Below are 24,679 nucleotides of genomic sequence, written 5' to 3' on the forward strand. Positions count from 1 at the left end.
CAGCCACTTTCTCCACCACTTACCTGACTTGAGCGTCGGAGGACCGTCGCCGGGGCACCCCTCCCGGCTCGGTTTTGTTGCAGGTTCGCCGGAGCACTCGAGGATCCAGCAGAGAGCGCCACGTGCCCAGCGTCCGCTGACTCTTGGTTCGGACAGGATCAAATTGGCGCCGTCTGTGGGAACGCTCCTGCATTCGAACAAGAACAATGGACGAGGCTGGACGACAACACACGGTGGCGCTTTCAACAGAAGAACTCGACGCTCGAGATGAGGGCCGCCAAACTCATGGAGCAAAACAAAAGCATCAGCCGAGCGGCGGAGCAACAAGCAACATCTGCGTCTGGTGGCCGAGCGGAAGCACCTCCAGCCACCGTCGCATTCCATCGGGCCTTATTTCGCACCCCTGAAGCCATACCAGCCCGAAGAGATAGAGGATCTTCCTCAGATGAAATGCCAAGGCGGGATGACAGGAAGGGGAAAGCTCCCCGAGCGGACTCCTCCCCCGAGCGGATCAATCGCCAATTTTCGGAGGCTATCCTACGAGACCCTCTGCCCAAGCACTATGTGCCTCCGACGATCGGCGAATACAATGGAACAACAGACCCGGATGATCATCTGGGTAAGTTCGATAATACAGCCACGCTCCATCAGTACACAGATGGAGTAAAGTGTAGAGTCTTCCTTACCACCCTCTCGGGATCGGCTCAATGGTGGTTTCGGAGGTTGCCGGACGGATCCATCACGAGCTTCAAGGAATTCCGAACGGCTTTCCTCCACCACTTCGCCAGTAGTCGGCGTTATCAAAAGACAAGTGTCAGCTTATTCGCCATCAAGCAAGAGCCGAGAGAATCACTTCGAGGTTATATTCAGCGATTCAACCAAGTGGCGATGGATATCCCCACGGCCACATCGGAGACGATGATGAATGCCTTCATGCAAGGCCTTGTGGATGGGGACTTCTTCCGGTCGCTCATCCGAAAGCCGCCCCGAGATTATGATCACATGCTACATCGGGCCAACGAATATATAAATGTGGAAGAAGCGCAAGCCGCTCGGAAAAAGGAAACTCCAGCCGAGCGCGCACCTGTTCATGCCGAGCGGAAACAGCACGCCGCTCAGCAGCCACCCAGAGGACCGAGGGCCGAAGCAATTCGATCCCCTCACGCCAGATCGCACGTACAAGAAGTGGCTGCCGCTCGGCCCAAGCCAAAGAAGAGGTGGACCCCTATGTTCTGCACCTTCCACCAGACGGATACGCACAACACGAGGGATTGCCGAAGCCTTCCCTTTGTGTCCAATCCTGTTCCCAGGAAAGCCGAACGACGGTCGCCTCCCATCGACAGGAGACGTAGGACTCATGAAACTGACCGGACCCGCACCGAGGGGCGACATCAGCAGACACCCGATCGGCACCGATCTCCGAGGCAGGAGAATCGCCGGGCCTCCAGAGAACGGTCACGACCGTCCGCTCGGGAGGAGGAAAATAGGAGCAATACTTCCCGGGGCGAGATCAACGTTATTGCTGGTGGGCCGACCGGAGGAGACTCCAACCGAGCCAGAAAGGCGGGCGTCCGGCAGCTGCAGATCCACGCGGTCGGCTGCAGCCAAGAGCGGGCAAGTGGACCGGAAATCACTTTCGGACCCGGGGACTTAGAAGGAGTAGAAGTGCCCCACGACGACGCGCTGCTCATTAAAGCGGTAATAGCAAATTACACCATCCACCGCATATTTGTTGACACAGGGAGCTCGGTCAACATCATATTCAAGAAGGCGTTCGATCAGCTGCAAATTGATCGAGCCGAGCTGCTGCCCATGACGACCCCGCTCTACGGGTTTACGGGCAACGAAGTTCAGCCGGTCGGACAGATGGGAGAAGAGCCGCTCAGGAGGACCAGGACAATAAACTTCGTGGTGGTCGACTCTCCCTCATCCTACAACGTCATTTTGGGACGACCGACGCTCGGCGAATTCCGAGCGGTTGTCTCAACCTTCCACCAGAAGATAAAGTTCCCCGTGGAGGACAAAGTAGGAGAAGTGCGGGGAGATCAGCTAGCAGCTCGGCGGTGCTATATAGAGATGATCCGAGCAGAAGCTTGTTCCGCTCGGAAGGCGCCCCGGATTGAGGTACACGCCATAACCGAGAAACCTCCTGCTTTAATTTATGATGAAAAGGAGGAAGTCCAGATCCATCCGACCCGATCGGAGGCCACGACTTTTATCGCCTCTGATCTGGGGGAAGAACAGAAGGAGAAGCTGATTCAATGCCTCCAACGAAATCATGATGTCTTCGTCTGGTCGACACATGAGTTACCTGGAATTTCGCCGAGCCTAGTGCAGCATGAATTGCATGTCCGACAGTGAAGCAGAGAAAAAGGGACTTCAGCGCCGAGCAGAATGCAATTATCCGGGCGGAGGTGGAAAAACTTCTGAAGGCCAGCCACATACGCGAGGTGCAGTTCCCGAGCTGGCTGGCCAACATAGTCTTGGTCTCCAAGCCGGGCGGCAAGTGGAGGGTCTGCATCGACTTTCGAGATTTAAACAAGGCATGCCCCAAGGATTTTTATCCTCTGCCCCGGATAGATCAGCTGGTGGACTCTACGGCCGGCTGCGAATTAATTTGCATGCTTGACGCCTACCAAGGATATCATCAAGTGCCGCTCGCCCGGGAAGATCAAGAAAAAGTAAGCTTCGTAACGGCCGACGGCACATATTGTTACAATGTGATGCACCTATCAACGCTTGATGAACAAGGTGTTCAAGGAGCAGATCGGGCGGAATCTGGAAGTTTATGTGGACGACATTCTTATCAAATCCGTCCGAGCGGCCGATCTTTTCAAGGATATGGAAGAAACCTTTCGAACGCTGCGTAAATATGGAGTCAAGCTAAATCCCCAAAAGTGCCTGTTCGGAGCCAAAGGAGGGCGTTTCTTGGGGTACATAGTGACCGAGCGGGGAATCGAAGCAAATCCCAGCAAGGTTAAAGCACTGCAAGACATGCCGCCCCCAAGAAATATAAGAGAAGTGCAAAGGTTGACCGGTCGGATAACTGCTTTATCCAGATTCATCTCCAGAACCGCCGACCGGAGCCTGCCATTCTTCAAGATCCTGCGCAAGGCCACTAAGTTCCAGTGGGATGAAGAATGTGACCGAGCATTTGAAGAGTTGAAGACATATCTTAATTCTCTGCCAGTGTTAGCCAAGCCGGTCGGGGGTGAGTCACTTTATATGTATCTGTCGTCAACTGAGCATGCTGTAGGCTCAGCACTTGTGAGGGCGAACGGCGAAGAACAGCCGGTGTATTTTCTAAGCCACATTTTAAAAGATGCTGAATCTCGTTACACTGGGCTCGAGAAGTTGGCCTTTGCTTTGGTTCTAGCCGCTCGGCGCCTGCGACCGTATTTCTTGGCTCACACCATTATTGTCCGGACGAACAGTCCACTCGGAAGAGTGCTGTTGAATCCAGAAGCGTCCGGACAGCTTATCAAGTGGACGACAGAATTAAGTGAATTTGACATCCAATATCAGCCCCGCTCGGCGATTAAAGCCCAATCCTTGGCTGATTTTGTGACCAAAGTGCAAAGGCCAGAGCCGGAAGCTATGTGGAGAATATATGTGGATGGATCCTCCACTCGGCTCGGAAGTGGGATCGGAATATTACTACTCTCACCTCAGGAAGAAAAGATGCACCTATCCGTCCGGCTAGATTACAAAGCTACTAACAATGAAGCAGAGTATGAGGCCCTCATAGCCGGATTGCAGGCAGCACGGCATGTGGGAGCAGGTCGGGTGACACTCTATTCTGATTCACAGTTGGCCGCTCAGCAACTTTCCGGCACCTTTGAAATCAACTGTGTTCGGCTCAAACTCTACGCCGAGGCCTTGAAAAACTCGAGCTACTTTCCGAGAGGTGCTTATTCGGAAGATCCCACGAACGGAGAACCAGGCGGCCGATGAGTTAGCCAAACTCATGAGCTCAATAACGCTGGTCGCCATCCAGTAAAAAAACTGCTGGTGGCGCATGTCGACCGGATGCAAGGCCTCGCGTTTCAAGTGACTGGAGGACACCTATTATAGAATTCCTCCGTTAGGCACCACACCATCCGATGAATATGCAGCTCCTCGGAAGAAGAGCCGGTCGGTTTACACTCATCGGAGATCAGCTTTACAAGAAAGCTTTCTCGCCTGCTGAAATGTGTAAGCTCGGAGGACTCAGCTTACATCCTCCGGGAAGTACATCAAGGATCATGCGGGTCATCCGGGTGGACGCTCATTGGCCAAGAAGATCCTCTTGGCCGGATACTTTGGCCAACTTTACAAACAGATGCCGGACCAGTATCTACATGCCTTTCATGCCGTAGTATCACAACTTCTCCCACCGACCGCAGAGGAGATGAAGGCATCAACCATCTCATGTCCGTTCGATCAATGGGGAATGGATATTGTGGGTCCATTTCCGATGGCGACCGGCGAGGAAATTCTTACTAGTGGCGGTAGACTATTTCTCCAAGTGGGTGGAGGCCGAGCCGCTGGCAAAGATTACTGAACAAATGGTTAAAAAATTCATCTGGCAACACATCATTTGTCGGTTCGGCATCCCTCGCCGACTAGTGTCCGACAATGGGCGGCAGTTCACAGGGAAGATGTTAGAGGATTGGTGCAAAAGCTACGGCATTGAGCAACATTTCACGTCCGTGGCCTATCCTCAGAGCAACGGTCAAAAATTCTCCGTATTCTGCGCGCTCGGCTCGACCATTTGGGAGGGAGTTGGCCGGATGAAGTGCCGAGCGTCTTGTGGGCCATCCGAACGACGCCGAAAGAAGGGACGGAGTCACCGTTCCATTTGGTATATGGCGGTGAGGTTGTCATACCGGTCGAAGTCGGCGTTGAGTCACCGGATCCGAGCTATGATGATGACAACGCCGAACGAAGAAACATGGAGTGGACTTGGTAGAAGAGGAGAGGGCAAAGGCGTCCGTTACTGATGGCATACCGTCAACGGATGAAGCAAAACTACAACCGGCACGTAATTCCCAGATCGTTCCAAGTCGGCGATCTTGTCTCGAAGAAAGTCAAGCCGCGGCGACGCCGGCAAGCTTGAAGCTCCATGGGGCCCTTTCAAAATCATCGAAAGGCTCCGCTCGCGTATTATCCGGAGGACGAGGACGGACGGCTAGATAGGCCGTGGAGCGCGAACCACCTCCAGCCTTACCGGGCGGGGTGAAAGGTGTATCACTGTAAATCACCCTGTGTATTTCATTTTTCGACTAAATACTTGAAATGCAGAGATGAAAAGCCAAAAGAGCGAATATCAGGCATTATCATCGTGACCCGAAGGCCCCTGAGCCGATCGACCGGGAGGTTTATATCCGAGCCGGGAGCTCGAACCCGAAGGCCCCCGAGCCGATCGGCCGGGAGGTTTATATCCGAGCCGGGAGCTCGAACCCGAAGGCCCCCGAGCCGATCGGCCGGGAGGTTTATATCCGAGCCGGGAGCTCGAACCCGAAGGCCCCCGAGCCGATCGGCCGGGAGGGCCCCCGAGCCGATCGGCCGGGAGGTTTATATCCGAGCCGGGAGCTCGAACCCGAAGGCCCCCGAGCCGATCGGCCGGGAGGTTTTATATACGAGCCAAGCGCTCGATGCGAAGGCCTGAGCCGCTCGGCCAGGTACATTTTAGCCGAGACTACCTCGGGGAGGATTATTTACGAGCCAAGCGCTCGATGTGAAGGCCTGAGCCGCTCGGCCAGGTACATTTTAGCCGAGACTACCTCGGGGAGGATTATTTACGAGCCAAGCGCTCGATGTGAAGGCCTGAGCCGGTCGGCCGGGTATATGGTTTTCCGAGCCAAGCGCTCGACAACGAATGCCCCGAGCCGCTCGGCCGGAGGTATACGGATCAAATTGGCGCCAAGCGCTCTAAAAACGGAAGCCCCGTACCATTCGGAAGGGGGTATATTATCCGAGCCAAGATACTTGACGAAGTGGACCCTGAGCCGTTCGGCCAGGGGGTAATTATCCAAGCTAGACTTGAAAGGATGGCCAAGGTCGCTCGACCTGGTAAGGAGTTAGCCTTAAAAAGGCCGTCTAGCCCAGACGTTAAACCGTAGAGCCGCGCCGACCGGCTATAAAAACCGAGCGGAAAACCGACGAGCACCGTCGTTAAAAATCGAGAGCCGCGCCGACCGGCTATAAATATCCGCGCCGTCGAGCTCCGACGATAAATATCGAGAGACGAGCCGGCGTCTATAAATAATCCGAGCGGACGAACCGACGAGCACCGTCGTTAAAGATCGAGAGCCGCGCCGATCGGCTATAAATATCCGCGCCGTCGAGCTCCGACGATAAATATCGAGAGACGAGCCGGCGTCTATAAATAATCCGAGCGGACGAACCGACGAGCACCGTCGTTAAAAATCGAGAGCCGCGCCGATCGGCTATAAATATCCGCGCCGTCGAGCTCCGACGATAAATATCGAGAGACACTTAAAGTTGGGGCGAGGGAAAAATTTCTTGCTAAAATAGAAAGGAGCAGAAGATTATCTAATATGCAAGCCAAAAAAGTCATTACATAGATAAGCGGGGCCGAACGGCGGGAATTCAAAAAAAGTATACAGAAACGCTCCTCACACATCGAAATCAAAAAGAGCGTCGGGGATGGCGTCCATCACGCTCGCCAGATCCTCGGGGGGGATAGTCAGCTCGGTAGACAGGTGACCTTTGGTCTTCAGATAGCCCACCGCCGCCTTGATGGCCTCCTCGAACGTGAGGGATATCTTGTCGGTAAACTTCTCTCCGAAGCCTTCCGAGCGGAGGAACGCCTTCCTCACTTCGTCCGAGCGGGCCGACTCCCCCTCTTGATACTCCTTGAGCGCGGCATGGGCAGCGTCGCTAGCAGCTTGGAGATCCTTCAAGTCTCCATCGAATCTTTGGAGATCAGACGAGCGGCTCTCTTTTTCGGTGGCCAGCAGAGCATCCAAGTCCTTGATGCGTTGCTCCAGTCCCCGGATCTCCACCTTCATGTGGTCCATATCGTTGATGGCCTGTTGCTTCCGAGTGGTCGCCGTCTGGATCTCCTTGTCTCGCTGCTTAATCATTGTTTCAAGCCGAACGACCTTGCTCGCCAGATCAGAGGCTCGTTTCCGTTCGGCTTCTAGCGATTTCTTGGCCTTCTCCAGAGCGGCCATCGACTGCCTGGCGTCCCCCGCTGTTTTTTGTTTCTTCAGTTCCTCCTCCAACTCGGCCAACCGATCGCTAATGGCGATCTGCTCCACCCAGTTCTGCTAGCAAACACGAACAGGGTAAAAACTTCAAATAAGAGAGGGAAGGGCTATACCCCGGTGGCTGATTGAAGGTTGCTGTCGCCGAGCTGCCCGGGAGTCAACTTAGCTATCCGACTCCGAGCATCTATCCAAGCTTGTGCGAGAGGGCCCGTCAGGAAACACCGGCCGATCGACGGCAGCCATGTACGCCTCTGAAGGGAGGCGCAGAACGGTTTTAAGTAAATTCTGGCCGCTCGGCCCGCTCTGAGATGGCCCGCCAGCAGAAGAGGTGGGTAGCTCACCTAAACGCTTGAGACGTCGTCGAGTCCTCGAAGGGCTGGACGGCGGCACTTCCAAGCTGGCCCTCGGAGAATCCTGAGGGGTCGGAGTACTCTCGAGAGAAACTGTTCCGGACAGCACCGGCGCATCTGCACCCCGCTCAGGTTGTGGCTCATCAAGTGTAGAGACAGGTGCGGATTCCGGTCGCCGGCGTTTCCGAGCGCGCAGCGGCACATCATCGGCCGAACGGCCCTCCACTTCGGCTTCACTCACAGGTTCTATATTGCCCGTGGCCTCATCAGGAGGGGCAGGGGCGTCCGAGGCTTCTGGGACCGTTGGCGTCCCCTCACCTTCTTCGCCGGTCGGATCAGCCGGAGCAATGCCCCGTTAGGCGGCCTCCTAGCTCGTCACCGCCTCAATCCGAGCGGCCTTCAGTTTGAGCTTCTCGGTGGCTCTGGCCCGCCACATGATCTCAGCTGCAGAAGCAGAGAATAAATCAGTTAGAACAAAATAAAGAGGAAGATAAGGAAGCTTACTCATGCTACAAGGCAGATCGGCCGGTGTAGAAGACAAGCCGAATAAATGCATTACTCCTGGGAGAAGCATCTTGTCAATGTGGTAGCGCTGACCGACTAGCTGTTCGGCTGCATGGAGATAGTCTGCGTCACCTCTAAACTTGCCGAGCTCCGGTTGCGCAGGCATAGCCGTCTGCCACTTGGTGCGGAAAGTGGGCCGCTCGGGAAAGCGTATATAGAAAAAATGCTCCTTCCAGTGTTTGTTGGAGCTCGGCATATTATCGAAAAGGACGAAGTCTATCCTAGATTGGAAAACAAAGGTGCCCCACTCGGCTTGCTTGGGATAGTAGAAGTAGTGGAAGATTTTTGGGGTTAAGGGAATGCCGTTCAGTTTGAACAAAACTACCACTCTGCTCAGCAACCTAATAGAATTAGGAACTACTTGGCCGAGCGGAATGCGGAAATAGTTGCAAACTTCTAAAAAAAACTTGTGAGGAGGAAAACGTAGTCCGACCAGGAATTGATCCCGGAAGAAGACAATAGTGCCGGGCGGAGGATCGTTAGGCCGATCGGAAGGCGTGGCTAACACTATTTCGTGGTCGGTCGGTAGGTCATATGCTCGAGTGAGGCGCATGGCGTCTTCCTCGTCGAACCGACTTTCCATGTTCGAGTACCAAAGACCCGGAGCACCGCCGGTTGGCTGCGAGGTACTGGTCATGATCGAAAGGCCAGAATGCGGGATAGAAGAGGATGGTTCAAGCAATGGAAGAAAATCGGCTGAAAAGGATGATTAACAGAAAGAAGAATGCGTCTGAAGCGAGAAAAAGGCTCTTACAGGCGAGGAAGATGACCGGAAGAAGCCGTGTGATCGTCGGAAAGTCTGAGAACAAAGTCGCCGGCGAGAGGGAGAATGACAGGAGTTTGGGAACGAAGAAGACGAAATGCGGCGGAAACGAAGTCAAGGGTCTTATATCGCCGCCCGGAAACGATCTCCACCGTCCGATCCAGGTCGTCGATATCGAGGTTGTCATCGGATCGTCCGTTTCAAACGGCGGCTGTCCCATCGGAAGTGACGTAACCGCCATACTCTGACAAATGCACGGTCGCCACGTGTCAGCCGGTTACTAGCCGCATTTAATGAGCTCCCCTTACCGTGCGCAGAGCATGTGAGGGGTAGTGTGGGAGAACAACGAACATCGATTCCCAGAAAATATAAGGCATGGACAAAGTATCGCCGGACAGACAGATATCGCCGCACGGATGAGCATCTTTATGCCTGGCCGAGCGGCCTAAGGCAATGATCATTGTTCGACAGATCGGCAGTCCAGTCAGTCGGACTTTGCCTCCTTCGACTAGACTCGGGAGGAAGGCAAGTGATCCGGCGGTAAAAATCCGGAACCCCATAAGGAGTCAACACTGAGGGGAGGTCAAAGGGTCCAGTGGCTCGCCGGAAAAGGGCGAGCCGACCGGATTCAGAAGAAAGGGAAATCTGATAGTAAAAGGCACCCTGGTAGGGACCAGGGGTCCGACGCTCAAATAAAGCAGTGCGAAATGACCGAGCGGAAGGAGGTGCCGCCCGGACGGCGCCGCCCGCCCGGCGGGCCGGGCACCCCAGTCAGACGGTGGGTAAAAGACGGGGACATCTGCTGACAGCCGTCAAGTCGTATGGTTGTGCCATACTTCTAGTCTGACAACGGGTGGTCTCGCCGTCCCATCAAAGAACATGCTCGGACTGTGGCAGCATGGTGTCAGGTAAGCTCTCTGACAAGTGCATACCGTGGTATGGGTTGCTGACACGTACGCACCTCGGTGGGCGTGCATCAGTTCCTTCTCCGTCCTATATAAAGAGGCTATTACTTCGCCAAAGGTACGCATAATACAAATTTGGCAGCCACTTTCTCCACCACTTATCTGACTTGAGCGTCGGAGGACCGTCGCTGGGGCACCCCTCCCGGCTCGGTTTTGTTGCAGGTTCGCCGGAGCACTCGAGGATCCAGCAGAGAGCGCCACGTGCCCAGCGTCCGCTGACTCTTGGTTCGGACAGGATCACTATCTTTTCAAAAAAAAAAAATAGTGTAATAATGGTTTGGAAAGTACTTTGCAAAATTACTTTGAAGAATTTCATAATAAGGAAATTCAAAGTATAATTTGAAAATATTTTCAAAATTTCTAAGAAGTATTTTCATCTATAGTTTTAAAAGGTTTGGCAAGAAAAATTATTCAAAATCTTTCCAAGGTATCAAAGATTTTAGCAAGCTAAAGATTTTTAAAAAAATTTTAAAGTAACTTTGAGGTTTAAAGTTTTAAAGTTTTAAAGTTTCATAAAGTTTTGAAGTAATGCGAAACCTTAAAATAAGAATTTTCAACATAGTTTTAAGTTCAAAAATAGAGTTTGAAATTGTTTTTCAAATACCTCCCCGGACCTGATATTATTTGAAAAATATAAACATCTAGAACCTATCCTTACATGTCTAATCGGTAGTTATTAACTAACTATCAGAAGATAGTAGTGTTTACTTGGTTAGTCGAGTTAAGTAATTTTATTCAGTTAGTATTTGACTAAAATGAATTACTTAACTTGATCACTGTTCTGTTTGGTATTCTATGCCCAAACTTGTGTTAATGCATTAATACAAGCATCTTAAGTCCAGGCAAAGGGCCTACACATCTCACACCATTTTAAGTTTTGGAATACACAATCAAGGGAGTCCTAATATGTTTGTGAGATGCTAAAGTCCTAGATCTATAAGAACATGCTTTCTATGGATCTGATCTAGACTAAGGCTGAAATTAAAAAATTTCAAAGGTCTAAGGAAATGGGAATTTTAAGAAAAAAAAAATCCTTAGGATTTTTAAATTATTTTAAAGGAAAAATAGCAGTCCTATTCTATGAAACACATTCCTAGTTGATCAAGCAACTGAGGTACAAAGTGGAAAATAACATATGTTCAAATATTTATAGAATCCAAAACATGCACTATTTAGTAAATAAAGTCAAAGTTGATCATCAGCTAGAGGTGGAGGCTGCTCAGGTGCTTGCACAATCAGTAGGATCTACTGAAAACTAGTGGTAATCTCCTCCCGAAGAGTAGAGAAGTCAGTAGTCATCTCTCAATAAATAGTGCTAAATCCATCCAAGACTGATTGTCATAGCTGTGCGGAGGACTCCTCAAGTCAAGCCAGTCGGTTCTCAACAGATAGGTAGGTCGAGGGTTGGGTCGAGGTCGAGGGCTGGGTCAGAGTTAGAGGATATCTGAAGAGCTCCTTGGTCGTGAATGCTGGCATCTCCTCGCTGGGAAACTCGTCCTGGTCCTCGCTTGATACATCTGGTTGTGGTTCCACTCTCCAGGCTAGTCCCCCCTGAGCAGTGACGTCTATATATACTAATGCAAACTAACGCTGACCAATCTCGTCATATGCGCTAAGGGGAGTGGTCATACCCTGAGTCATGTCTACCCCTATGACTGAGAATATATATGTCAGAATGTGACAATATGACATGTGAATCCGTAACCTAGTGGCAAGACTAGATGCATGAATAATATTGTGGAATATGTGTAATGCAATGTCAATGTCCAGGCGCTAGCATAGTGCATATAGAAAAAATGAATGAGATGGCCGTATCATCGCAAGATCACGAGATGTGATCGACAGAATGCAAGTAGTCAAGACTCGATATAAGATATAGTCCTGGACCCTAAGAGAGAGTGACCTGAAGTCAATCACTGTAGGTAGTCTCTCCTCAAACAAAAAAAAAAAAATACATATAGATAGTATCTAATGTAATGTGAGAGTAGGGTTCATCAAATGGTAGGTCCCTACTAGGGTAGCATAGAAATGAGCATGCAGATCTCTTAATGCCTAAGCTATTATATAATAGTGTAGGGAAAAACCTGAAGTCCTTTCCACCAACTCTGGTGGAATAGATCAGGTCATCTAACTTAACTAAATTGTTGTAAAATTGGGAACATAGATCTAAATTTACTGAATGACTACTGTAAACTAGTCTATCCAATTGATAATAATCTATAATCTCTATAATAGGAACATAGTACTAGGTGAAGAAAGTCCTACTTAGATATCTAGATTTCAATACAACATATGTGTGTTTCAGAAAATCTAATCTAAGCTACTCAGAGGGAAACCTAGTATCAGTACATGAGACATTACTAGGTTTAGGAGTAACATGTCGACATTTCCTAAAAACATATATAAGAGAAAATCAACAAAGAAAATGTATACTGAACCAAATAGATTGAGTTAATATATACCTAGGAGGCATTCTTGAATTAAAGTTGGAGATGAAAAAGTTTGAGAGATCACGGGAGATAGCCGTTGGAAGGCGGCTCAACGTGTCTATTTTTGCGAATAGAGTATCGTTCTGTTCGGTAGAAAAGGCTTGGTTGAAGGCACCTTCAGTGTTGATTGAAGGTGTCTTCCAAGTTTATGGAGGGCACCTTCAAACAAATGAATGCGCCTTCCATCGATTAGGACGGGATTTTCCCACCCTTCCGAGAGTGCCTCCAATTGACATGGAGGCGCCTGCGGTTTTCTTTTTAAAGTTGATTTTGATTTAATTTAGTTTAGTTTTTTTAGTTTATTGTTGATCTATTTAATTTTGATTTGATTTAATTTAATTTGATTTAATTTAAATTAATTTTATTTAATTGAATTTTAAATTTTATTTAATTTTAATTTTAATTTTATTTAATTTTGATTTGATTTAATTTGATTTAATTTAATTTGATTTGATTTAATTTGATTTAATTTAATTTTTAATTTGATTTAATTAATTTTTAATTTTATTTAATTTGATTTGATTTGATTTAATTTAATTTTGATTTGATTTAATTTAATTTTTAATTTAACTTAATTTTATTTAATTTAATTTTTAATTTTATTTGATTTAATTTAACTTTGATTTAATTTAACTTTGATTTAATTTAATTTTATTTGATTTAATTTAATTTATAATTTGATTTGATTTAATTTGATTTTATTTAATTTTATTTGATTTAATTTAACTTTTAATTTCTTAGTTATCTCACCTAGTCTAAGTTTTCAGAAAAAGGAATCCTATAATTTTGTGGGATGAGTCAAATTAATTTTTAGGGTTTGGTTTAACTTTGTGTTAGATTCAAGTTTAACTTTAAGTTCAATAAATAGACATTCTTCGGATAAACTTCTGGGCTATGGTGAGTCACTTGGACATCATTAGAGTAACCATATATTCAAGGTTTTCCAAATAATCTTATTCACTAAACTTAAAAAAAAAACTCTGTCTAACCAATTATGATTCATAAGGGGTAGGTTTAGTTAGTTCTACTAAGTCAAATGCACCAGTTCAAATTCATTTCTTCTTAGACATGCATAGATAGAGTTTCCCTAACCTATTATCATCCAAAACTTCACCAGTACAATTGATCAAGTTAAACTTTGTCCCTTTTGACTAATCATAATTATCCAACCGAGTAAATTATTCTTTTGGAGGTGCTATCTAATTTGGAGTCTCCCCCTGAATTATTTGACTGATTTTTAAGTTTTGGGTTTGTGTCGATTACTTTTATAATTATAGTGAACTTGATGGTAATTTAAGTTATTTGATTTGAATTTATTTTGTTTGTTTAAGTTTAGCTTTATTTTACCTTTTAGATTTAGGTTTGATTTGCTTAATTTTATTTTGGAATTTAGCTTTTTATTTTGGCTTGGTTTTGAATTATTAGTTTTAGTTGGATTTGGTTTTAGATAGTAGATTTCATTTTTCGGCACATAAAATTGATTGAGTCCTACTTGCATGGTTAGACATGCTTTCAGAACCCAAGCTTTGATTTGATTTTTATTTTGATTTACTAAGGATATAAAGGTTTTGTTGGTTAAGCTAGACTTGTAACCGAGTCCGGTCTTGTTGTACATAGCTCTTTGTGATCCAAGTATCATGTCAAGATACTTGGATCTTGTTGTAAATTTCTCTAATAATTGTTTTAGTTCAAGTACTTCACTTATCAACCTGGATTTGTCCTCCTCAAGTTTTGCAACTTGAGTCGGGATTTCAGATTGAATCGATTTAGTTGTTGAGTTTAGTTGTTCATTAAGTGATTTATTTTCTTTTGTTAGTTCGTTTATTTGATTTTCATAAATAGTTAATTTCCTATTTAAGCATGCAATGATTTTAAAAAACTTTTTGCTTAAACTGAAATGTACCTCATTAGAACCTTCGGAAACGAGTGCGGACTCATGACTTCACTCAGGTTCAGGCTCGTCTTCCGATTCGCTCTCCAATTCTGGTCCATACGCCATCAGTGCAATGTAGTTCGCGTGCTTTGGTTCTTCACCGTCCAATTCCTCTACGGACGATTCTTCCCAAGTCACCTTAAGGGCTCTCTTCTTCTTCAGACTCGGGCAGTCGTTCTTGTAGTGTCCCTTCTTGTTGCATCGAAAGCATGTCACCTTCTTGTTGTTAGAGTTGGAGGTGGAGTTGATCTTCTGCAGGTCTTTGTTGGTGAAGTTCTTCTTTCTCCCGGTGAACATTTTTCTTACCAAGTTCACCAGGTATTCTTCATCATCTGAGTCTGGGTCAAACTCCACTTTAGGTTCCGGCTTAGTTCTATATTTTCCTTTCAACGTTTCTACAATAAGACAAATATCTTTCTCGATTTTGGTGTTAGTATGTTCGTGTAGCTCTAATTCACAAAAATGTTCATCTAATTTTAACTTAGACAAATTCCTCGAAATCTTGTAGACATCCACAATGGAGGTTCACAGTGCATTTCAAGGAAATGCGTTTAGAGCGTATCTTATAAGATCCCAGTTCTCCATCTGGTGGCCGATTGTGTGGAGTCCGTGGAGGATATCTTTTATCCTCGCATGCAACTGACTGGTAGTCTCACCTTCCTGCATTTTTATATTAAATAATTATTTAAATATAAATCTCTTTCCATTACCTTTGCGTCGTTGGTTCCCTCATGTAGTTCTATGAGTTTGTCTCATAGCTTTTTGGTGTTTTTGTGTGGGTCGACATGGTTCAGTTTCTCCTTTATTAACTTGCACTAAATTGTGTTGAGGCCTTTGAAGTCAATCTGGGCCTTCTTTATTTCTGGATTCTAATTTTCCGGGTCCATTGGAATTCGATGTTGTGGTCGACTGGAGCCTTGTATCCTTTGGTGACACTGAACCATTGGTCGAAATCGATCTTCAAGTACACCTCCATCCGCTTCTTCCAGTATGGGAAGTCATCTCCATTGAAGAATGGGGGACGAACAGTGTTGTACCCTTCGTTTTGGGTCATTCTAGAGTTGTAGATAGAAAATTAAAGAGAGGTACCAAGACTTGGTCTTGGATTAACAGAGTTTGAGGGAAAAAAGAGAGCTCGATGAACTATGAACGAGAAATCGTTATTTAAAGAGTAAGTTCAAATAGAAAAAGGAAGACTAAAATTCAGAAAAAAAAAAATAATCCCCCTAGCTTGATTGGTGGTTGCACTAGTTCAGAGCAAAACCTGCTTTGATACCACTTGTTGGATCGAGACGTATGTGATTGGGGAGTGAATCACATGATTTTTTAAAACTTGTTTTATCATTTTAAAAAAAAACATAAGTATGCAGCGGAAAAACATGAACAGTCGGAAGGTCGTTTGGATACGTAGAAGCTCGTATGAGTGTTGTGTTTGAAGCTTTGGGCGAGCATCCTTATAAAGGGCTTGGAGGACACCTTCCATAACCATTGAAGGCACCTCCAACCCGAGAAGTCTGATCCCGATCATCCCGGCTCTTATCTACGACAAGGTCCAAAGTTAATCCTGTGGAAGGCGCCTTCCAAAGCCTCTGAAGGCACCTTCGAGAGCGCCTTCCATCAGTCTTGAAGGTGCCTTCGGGTACTGTTCATCCGAAGACTTTTTACTCTTTTGTCCTGTAAAAAGATGTTAATCCAAAACTAAAATATCTATACTGTAAAACAAAGTTAGCACATTTATCATAATGAGTAGTAATTAGTTCCTGTCCTCCAAGGACTCGGAACTAGTTAACTTCTCAGATTATGGATCTGAAATGGACCTAACCTGAACTTAAGTCTGTTGTCCCCTCAACCGCGACGCACCCTCACTTAGTCACTCTCCTCTAGTGACTTACCTTACTTACCAGTTTGTCATATATCCGGCCAGCCCGTCGACCTATCTAGACTTCCTGTCAGATATCCGGTCATCCTGTCGACCTATCTGGACTTCTCACCAAATATCCGATCGGCCTGTCGACTTATTGATAACTATCATCTTTATGCATTATTTTTTGCTCTTATACTTAATATTTTCACCTTCTTGCATGCTTATTATTGTGTTTATATCATGAATTGCGAGTAGAAACTTATTTTAGACTTTATTATAAATTTCCTATAATTGTGGAATTAATTCTCATATTTTTAATATGATTTTGTAGGAAATCAAAAGAGTCGTCAATTAGGGTCGAATTGGATCAAATTGGACTTGATTTGGAAGCCAAATGAGGGAGATCAAGTAGAATTAATATGAGTCGTTGATCCAGATCAAGAGAGATCTTCTTCCTTCATTAAGATCTAAGTCATCCAACCCTCCATCCAGATTTGAAGCGACATGGACCATTGGATCCAAGCAAAAAGGCAACTAGATCCGCACCACTCATCTCTTCATCAACTAGATCAAATGGATCCATCTTTATCAAATCGGACGGCCCAGATTAAAGGAGGAGAAAATCATTCCCTTTCCTTTATTCTTCGCACGACACAGTACCCGGATTCCTCGCGCGGCTTCTCCTCGAGCTAGGGCTCGCGACGCCACCGCCCTTCCACTTCTTCTCCTTCACCAACGGCCGGCGGCCACCTCTGCCCATACACCGCCGCCGGCCGGCCATCCCTAACCCAACCTTCTCTCCATCTTCTCGATCTCTTTCTCACGGAAGAAACCCAACGCCTCAAGCTCACGAAACGCAGCCAAGCTTCGGGCATTTTCTTCCACACCTTCGACCATCTACGAGCTTCTCCGATCAGTCACCATTGGCCTCAATTCATCCTCTTCGTTCCGGCAAGTTCTAGCAGCAGCTCTTCTCCAAATTTAGCCGGTCGGATCTTCATAGCAACCTTTCACATTCCGAACAGCAACATCTTCTCCAGATTTAGTCAGCACAGCAGCCCTTCAAGTCCGAGCAGCACTTCTTCTTCATCCGATTTTGGACAGCTTTTGTTTGTTGCTTTCTCGTATCCATATGTTGACTTGTGTGGTTGATTGTTGGATGCTTGTACTAAGTTGTTCTCTCATGTTTTAGTGCACGTACTCATGTCATTTTGATTCATGCTCGTAAGATGTTTGACAAAATGTTTCTTACAACAGTAGGTGTAAATTCGTGCACTTTATTCTGCTTAATTCTTGTTTATCTTGTCTCTTTCAATTGCTCTAAGTTCTATTCTTTATTTAGATGCAATTAGGTTAGATTAGATTTATTTAATGCTCTAGATTTAATTCAATGCTTACTTTATGTCATCTTTAATCTCGTTGCAATCATAGTTTAAGTTAGACTAGGTTTTTTTATTTGCATCATCTTTCATTTACTACGTTAGATTCATTTAATACTTTGCTCTTTCATTCCTTAGTTTGGTTCCGTTAATGGTGAAATCGTAGTGTAGAGTGACAATACACTATGAGATTACTATTAATGGATAGATAGAATGTCTTTCATTAATTAGGATTAGATTTCATACTCGCATTGCTCTTTTGTTCCTTAGCTTTAAATTTCATACTTGTTTGTTATTTCATATCGTAGTTCAAAATTCAAAACCCAAACCCCCCGTTTCATATCAAAAATCCAAAAGTCATAACTAATCCTGAAGTTATCATCCTATCGTTACATTCTTTGGGAGACGACTCGAGTCAGCTCTATACTATTTTAGTGTAGAGGGGTTCGGTAACTTTAATTGTAATTTGATAAGCTCCCGTAACACGACACTCGAGCTCACATCACCTATCTGGACTTCTTGCCAGATATCCAATTGGCCCGTCGACTTATCCAGACTTCTCGCTAGATATCCGGTCAGTCTGCCGACCTATCTAGACTTCGTCAAACTGTTAACTCTTATACAGTAGGTGAAATGGTTAGACAACCAAACACCTAACTTAACTCACTTGTCATTCATCAAAACCTGAGTTAGACCGTTAGTGCAAACTGCACCAACAGCCGCTCGACTGTTGACGTAGATCAAGGTTTATAGTCGCCGCTCGATTGTTGACGTAGACAAGGGTTTATAGTCGTCGCTCGACTGTTGACGTAGACAAGGGTTTATAGTCACCACTCGACTATTGACATAGAAAATGGTTTATAGTCATCGCTCGACTGTTGACGTAGATAAGGGTTTATAGTCATCGCTCGGCTGTTGACGTAGAAAAGGGTTTATAGTCATCGCTCGACTGCTAACGTAGACAATGGTTTATAGTCGTGCTCGACTGTTCTTGGTGTAGACTCGGGTTTATAGCCGCCGCTCGGCTATTCTTGGCGTAGACTTGGGTTTATAGCCGTCGCTCGACTGTTGAAGGTGTAGACAGGGGTTTATAGTCGTCGCTCGACTGTTAAAGGCGTAGACAAGGGTTTATAGTCACCGCTTGACTGTTGACATAGACAGTGGTTTATAGTTATTGCTCAACTGTTGACGTAGACAAGGGTTTATAATCGTCGTTCAACTATTGACGTAGACAAAGGTTTATAGTCGCCGCTCGACTTTTAACTTGGCTGATCGACGCAAGAGTCTAGGACACTCGTGAATTTTATTCATTATTCACCTACATTTACAGGTCATACGTTGATATAATTTTATCTGGATTTAACCACGTACCTCTCACTCGGCGTTATAGGGTTGGAGATGGTTCGCGCTCCAAGACCATTCAAGCCTTCTCCCGTCCTCTTCCTGTAGGTAGTAGGCTCCGAGCGGAGCTTCTGAATGACTCTATAGGGTCCTCCCCATGGGGCTTCAAGCTTGGTGACGTCGCCGACCGATTTCACTCTTTTCCACACAGGGTTGTCAACCTAGAATGACCTTGGGATCACCCTCCAGTTGCAGTTCTGCCTCATAAGCCGCCTATACACTATGAGCCGGATGGCGGCCTTATCCCAGGCTTCGTCCACCAGGTCGAGTTCCATGAGTCTCCACTCGACGTTCCCATCGTCGTAGAGCTATACCCGATCAGACTCTACTCCTACTTCCACTGGAACCACTGCTTCACCTCCATAGACCAGATGGAACGATGTGACGCTGGTCACCTCTCTTGGTGTGGTGCGATGGGCCACAAAATGCTAAGAAATTCATCGACCCAGCTGCCTCCAGCGTAGTAGAGTCGAGCCCGTAACCCTCTGAGGATTTCATCCTCAGGGAAGGGGTCCCCGAATGGATACATGCTCTGCTCAGTCTCTATATCTGGTTTGATGACCTACTGCTAATGTCGCGAGCTCATGTACTTGGCACTCGGCCAACGCCTGTTGCTGTTGTTGCTCCACCATTTTTGTTGCTCGAGATTGTATCAACCTATCCAGCTCCTCCTTTGTTAAAGTCACTGTGGTGAATCGTCCATCATCCTCCATCTTACTTATCGGATGCATGCTACGTTCCCACAGACGACGCCAATATGATCTTGTACGAAAACTGCGGAGATGACTGACTGGGGATGTGGCTGCTGCGTTGACTGGATGTAGATCTCGCTCCGCTCTGCAACACAAGAAACGTCATTGCCGAGCCAGGGAAGGGGTCTTTGGCATTGACACTCTGACACTCAACTCAGTCACTGGAAAGAGGGAAGAACGGAGCAACAGTAAGTGCAGGCGTAAATAGTGAATAATACGTACCTCTGTCGGTGCATGAACTCCCCTTTACAAGCGACATGCACACTCCTCGAGGCATGAGCATGTTCTCTTATTTATCCTATACCTACCATACCTTAACAGGGCATGTATATCCCTAACAAGACAGTATAAGCTTCCGTTGTACGATCCGCCTGTTGACCATATCTTATATCAACAGTACTATCTCCATCTTTTGACCCGTACTTAGTGGACTCCCCTTTATCACTGTATCACACCACAATCTAAAGAATCTAAAAGTAAAAAATACAAATATACATTGCATGAGTTTGGAGCGATGTTTAGGCTACAAGTAAGTCTCCTTAAATCTAAGAGTCATATGGTAATCCACAAAACACCAATTTTCAAGAGGGAGTCATGTCAAGAGATAAGGGAAAGTACACAGTGGAATATCATATCTTCCATCCAAGTAAATGGGAACCTTATCTAATCATGGAGGGGGATATCTACACAATCCTCTCTGACGGGTGCAACTTCAGATCTACTCATTCCATCAACTTGAAATGAACCACCACTCTCTATGTTAACATGTGAAGAATCCAATGAGTCGACGAATGTAACTTCAGTCTCCTTCCTGAAGGTTAAGTAGATGACAGTAAGAGTGTACACTGCCATGAGAGGGAAAACAATGATACTGATGAGAACATTAGCAACTGTTGGTAGACTGCTATCAATAAGCCAACTGACAAAGCTCGTGCTTAAGAAGTAGATGTTGATTGCTACTAGAAGCCAACCAAGAATCCATGACACCACAATGATCTACACAACCAATATATATAGTCATTTACTCTATTAATTATCTCTTGCAAATATAAATTATCTGAGTAAACTTACATATATTGAGCTTTTATGAGGTCCCATTTTTGTTTGACTGCTGCTGAATTTGAGAAGAGGTAAGAGTGCAAATGGCAACTCAAATGATAGTACCATCTGCATTACATAAATGAGAATTTTGATACTTAAGAAATGTTGTGTAAAAAATCTTGTTCTCGCACTTATATTGCTTCTGAATACTAAGATTATGAAACTTGGAGAAGGAATATCAATAGTACCGATGAGATTATGATGAGTCGTCCAGCTCCTGAGGAACCACTGATGATGGAGACGATGAGACTTGGAGTGATTGCGATTGATCGAGTCATGAGATTCCTCAACCATTTTTTCATCTTCATGTTTAGAAAACCCTGCAAGGGAATTCGGAATTGGGTAAAGACAGATTACGAATCTTCTTCAAGCAGGGTGAAACATATCATACATTTTTGTATAATCTTTATGTTTCCTATCAAATTACCACCTGCATGATGTATTGCCCAGCGTATGTACCAGTTATTGCAGAGCTCTGTCCAGAGGCTAATAATGCAATGGCATAAACAGTTGAACTAGACTTTCCAAGGACATCCTGTAAAAAAAAAATGGAGCAGTAATGAAATTAACACACTTCTTCTACAAATGGTGGAAAAGTTAGTCATTCACAAGATAGTAAAACCTCTGAAGGTTTAGTCATCATGTTTCTTGAGAATGAAGACAAACCTTCAACAGAAATGATGCAGAATGAAGTGTAAGATCATCGCATCTATCAGAGTCCTGCTGAGACAAGTCGTTAGCAGCACAAACAGTGCCAGAGACAGCAACAATGCTGATGTTGATGAGCAATGCTATTGATAATGCAAATCCACTCTCCACGAGAAAGTATCTGCAAGCATCCTTTTCAAAAGACAAAGATAGTCTTAAATGTAAGATTTAATTCTGGCGATCCATGAGACGCGTAACTAGTCAGGTTAAGCATTGTACATTGACTCCTTTGATCGACGGTGGTGTCTTCCTGGATAACACCAAAGCTGAATGCAAGAACAAATTGTGCCTACAAAGACAGTTCATTTGTCAGTTCGAATAGGTACAATGTGTCGATCCATACTGACTTGAATGCTACTTACGGCATGATAAGAGCTCCCAAGAGTGCTATAGCATCTCCAGTGGCACCACTGCCCTTCAGACTAGGCACAAAGAGCCCCTTGACCACCTCATTTGCAGGGGGGCTCACATAGCTCAGCTCTCCAATGTAGCAAGCAGCCATGACAAGCACTAAAATAGTTATTAGTCTTTCAAGCTTCTGAACCTGCTCGTTTTTTTGAGAGAGGTCATTCTATATCCATTCCTTGTGGAACAATAAGATTTCAGCAGGTTGAAAGTAATTACCCCATATTTCTGAAGTCCAAGCAATAATAGTGTGCTCAATCCTGTGATTAGAACCCCAGCCCACAATGGAACATGAAACAGTATATTGAGAGCAAAGGCTGTTCCTATCACTGGGACAAATCTTCCAATTGGTTATTTGGGTGAATTGTTTGTTAAAAACAAAGATAGAAGCTGAATCCAACCTTCAGGGATGTCAGAAGCAATCACAGCTGCTTCTGCAAGCAACCATAGACAAAAGTTGACATGATTTGGGTACTCCACTTTGCACAGTTCAGCTAAGTGCTTTCCTGTTTCAAGCTTCGTTGTTTGACAATGTTGAACACATTGGATTCTAATCGATCTTGTTAATTTGAAAAGTTAATGATTTTGAGACCTGTTACGACTCCAAGATTTGCGGCTAAAGATTGAATTATCAAAGCAAATAACAGCCCGATCAGTATGACCCATAGAAGCTGTTTGTATGAAGAATCACCAAAGTGAGTTGTTCTAACTCATGGAATCATTCCTTTCATTAAAAAAAAAAAAGATTACCTGGTATTTGTGATCAGCTCCTGCTTGCAGGTCAGTTTCCACTTCAACAAAAATGAGAAGGTTTATATCACACCCACAAAGTTGCAGATATACGATAAAAGAGAGAGAGAGAGAGTTACAGTTTCCAGGGTCAATATAAGCCATAGAGACGAGAAATCCAGGTCCAACATAGGCCATGAACCTTTTCCATGTTGGCTTCTGCTTAGAAAGAAAGAAACATAGAAAACCAGATTTGTTACAGAGAGAATACCATTAGCAAAAGAGTGATTGGATGATATTAGAGATATGGAAAACTATATTATTTTCAGAGAGAATAACACTAAGGAAAAGAATGATTGGATTATATTAGAACATTAAGCAAAAGAGTGATTCGATTATTTTACCTGGGGTGAGGCACTATCTTGGAAACATGTGTTGTCTTCCTTCTTTTCATCATTTCCTTCTTCGTTAGCTTTGATCTTTGGTTTAGTTTCTTCAAGAGAAGATGCATTTTGAATTCCTCTTCCTTGAATGCCATTTGTTTTCTCCATTTTTATTTAGCCTGCCTGCAGGACTTTTGCTAACTCGAAATCACTTATTCTGCTTATTTATAGCCTTAAGGGCAAATTATACGGGAGCAGGTAGCATGCCAAGTTACAAGGATCCTCAACCAGATCATGGAGTGTGTTTTAGTGACATCTAAAGTTGCATGGAAAATGTACAGTGAAAAAGAGAAAAGAGATGCAGTGGATTCAAAATCACTTGCCTAAATCCACAAACATATTTTGTGGCGTACCCTGTGAAAGCCACTAACACAAGAGTTAAGTATTCGATGTTGGAAATCCACTGTCTGCATTGTGCCAAATCCACTGAGGAATTTTCTAAAGGAGGAAGCCAAAGTTACATTATTAAATCTTGCCCAATCTTTCTTTTAGTTTCGACTTTTGTTCTTGCAGATTCTAGTTTTCTTTTGTAACCTGTCTAGAAATCTTGCTCCCAATAGCTTCGTTAGCATGCTCAAACAGATCCTTTGGGAAGGGTGTCATTTCGATCGCAAGATAATAATACAATATTTAACATGAGAATTGCACCACTCAAGAGGCATAATTTTCTTCCAAAAGGAAAAAATTATTGCATGGACATAAATCAGAAGTGTGGAATGATGTGACCCTAGAGCATATCTAATCTTCTCTTTCGTTTTCTATCATTTCATCTCTTACATATTTTAAATCTCTGTCAAAAAATATGATTTGAGCTTAAACTATAGCCTTGGAAGAAGGGGCTGCATGTTGACTATGGAAGAATGACATGCATTATATTCTTTGGCGTGGTAGTTGAATCAACGGTGATTACATTCCACGAGCGAACTCTAGAAGCAAGAGCTTCCAATAAAAGAATGAAAATAATAGAGAAAGAAAAATGTCAGTGAAAAATAATTTATAAAAGTGCATGTGAATTGTTTTTATTGTGATTGTTTTCTTTTCTTTTGACAGAAGGTAAAAGACGAAAACTTTTATATATATATATATATATATATATATATATATATATATATATATACCTCCGTTTTTTATGGCGCTAAATTGAATATATTTAATTCCTCTCCTTGCCTACTAATTTTTCTTATCCACGTGATATCTACGATGGGAATTATATATTGAAAAAAAATCATCTAACAATAAATTTTAGATCTTGTAATTGCCTTCTTTTATACGCCAGCTGACCTAATTAATTATAGTTTACGTCATCATGCTTAATTTATTCAAACAAAGCAATAAACAAATTTCAAGAATTTCACAACTCTTTAGTATTGTCAAAGAGATTTAATTCCTATAGGGTTAGAGAATAGTAATTTTAGTATAATAGGATAAGGGGTTAATGCCTCACGGATATATTCTTAGGGGGAAAAAATCAAGATGAACGTAATCATGAGAAATTTAATTTTTCTTATTTTTCAGATAAATACTTATTTCATGTTGCTTAAACTAGTATTTTAAAAAACTTTAATCATACTCGTATAATGTTGTTTAACTTAAAGCAAAGTTACTTGGGTATATTT

The 24,679-nt window shown here is 44.5% G+C and overlaps 1 protein-coding gene across 2 annotated transcripts; it reads right to left on the reverse strand.

Annotated features, from left to right (window-relative positions):
- Window positions 1–18,865: 18,865 nt before the first annotated feature.
- Window positions 18,866–23,577, reverse strand: LOC121997897 (metal transporter Nramp5-like). 2 transcript variants are annotated; one of them, XM_042552564.1, is made up of 14 exons: window positions 23,417–23,577; window positions 23,025–23,186; window positions 22,761–22,839; window positions 22,642–22,682; window positions 22,484–22,562; window positions 22,293–22,397; window positions 22,111–22,220; window positions 21,849–22,030; window positions 21,706–21,775; window positions 21,445–21,618; window positions 21,206–21,313; window positions 20,967–21,098; window positions 20,749–20,844; window positions 18,866–20,673 (listed from the first exon to the last, which is right to left on the reverse strand). In XM_042552564.1, exons 2-14 carry the CDS (start codon window positions 23,169–23,171, stop codon window positions 20,341–20,343), a joined length of 1,656 nt encoding a protein of 551 aa, XP_042408498.1. In that variant the 5' UTR covers window positions 23,172–23,186; window positions 23,417–23,577; the 3' UTR covers window positions 18,866–20,340. The 2 variants fall into 2 exon arrangements, with proteins under 2 accessions (XP_042408498.1, XP_042408499.1); XM_042552565.1 differs by having other exon boundaries at window positions 18,870–20,673; window positions 21,209–21,313; window positions 23,025–23,575.
- Window positions 23,578–24,679: the final 1,102 nt, after the last annotated feature.

This window comes from Zingiber officinale, chromosome 6A (assembly GCF_018446385.1).
Source record: "Zingiber officinale cultivar Zhangliang chromosome 6A, Zo_v1.1, whole genome shotgun sequence".
Lineage (NCBI taxonomy): Eukaryota > Viridiplantae > Streptophyta > Magnoliopsida > Zingiberales > Zingiberaceae > Zingiber > Zingiber officinale.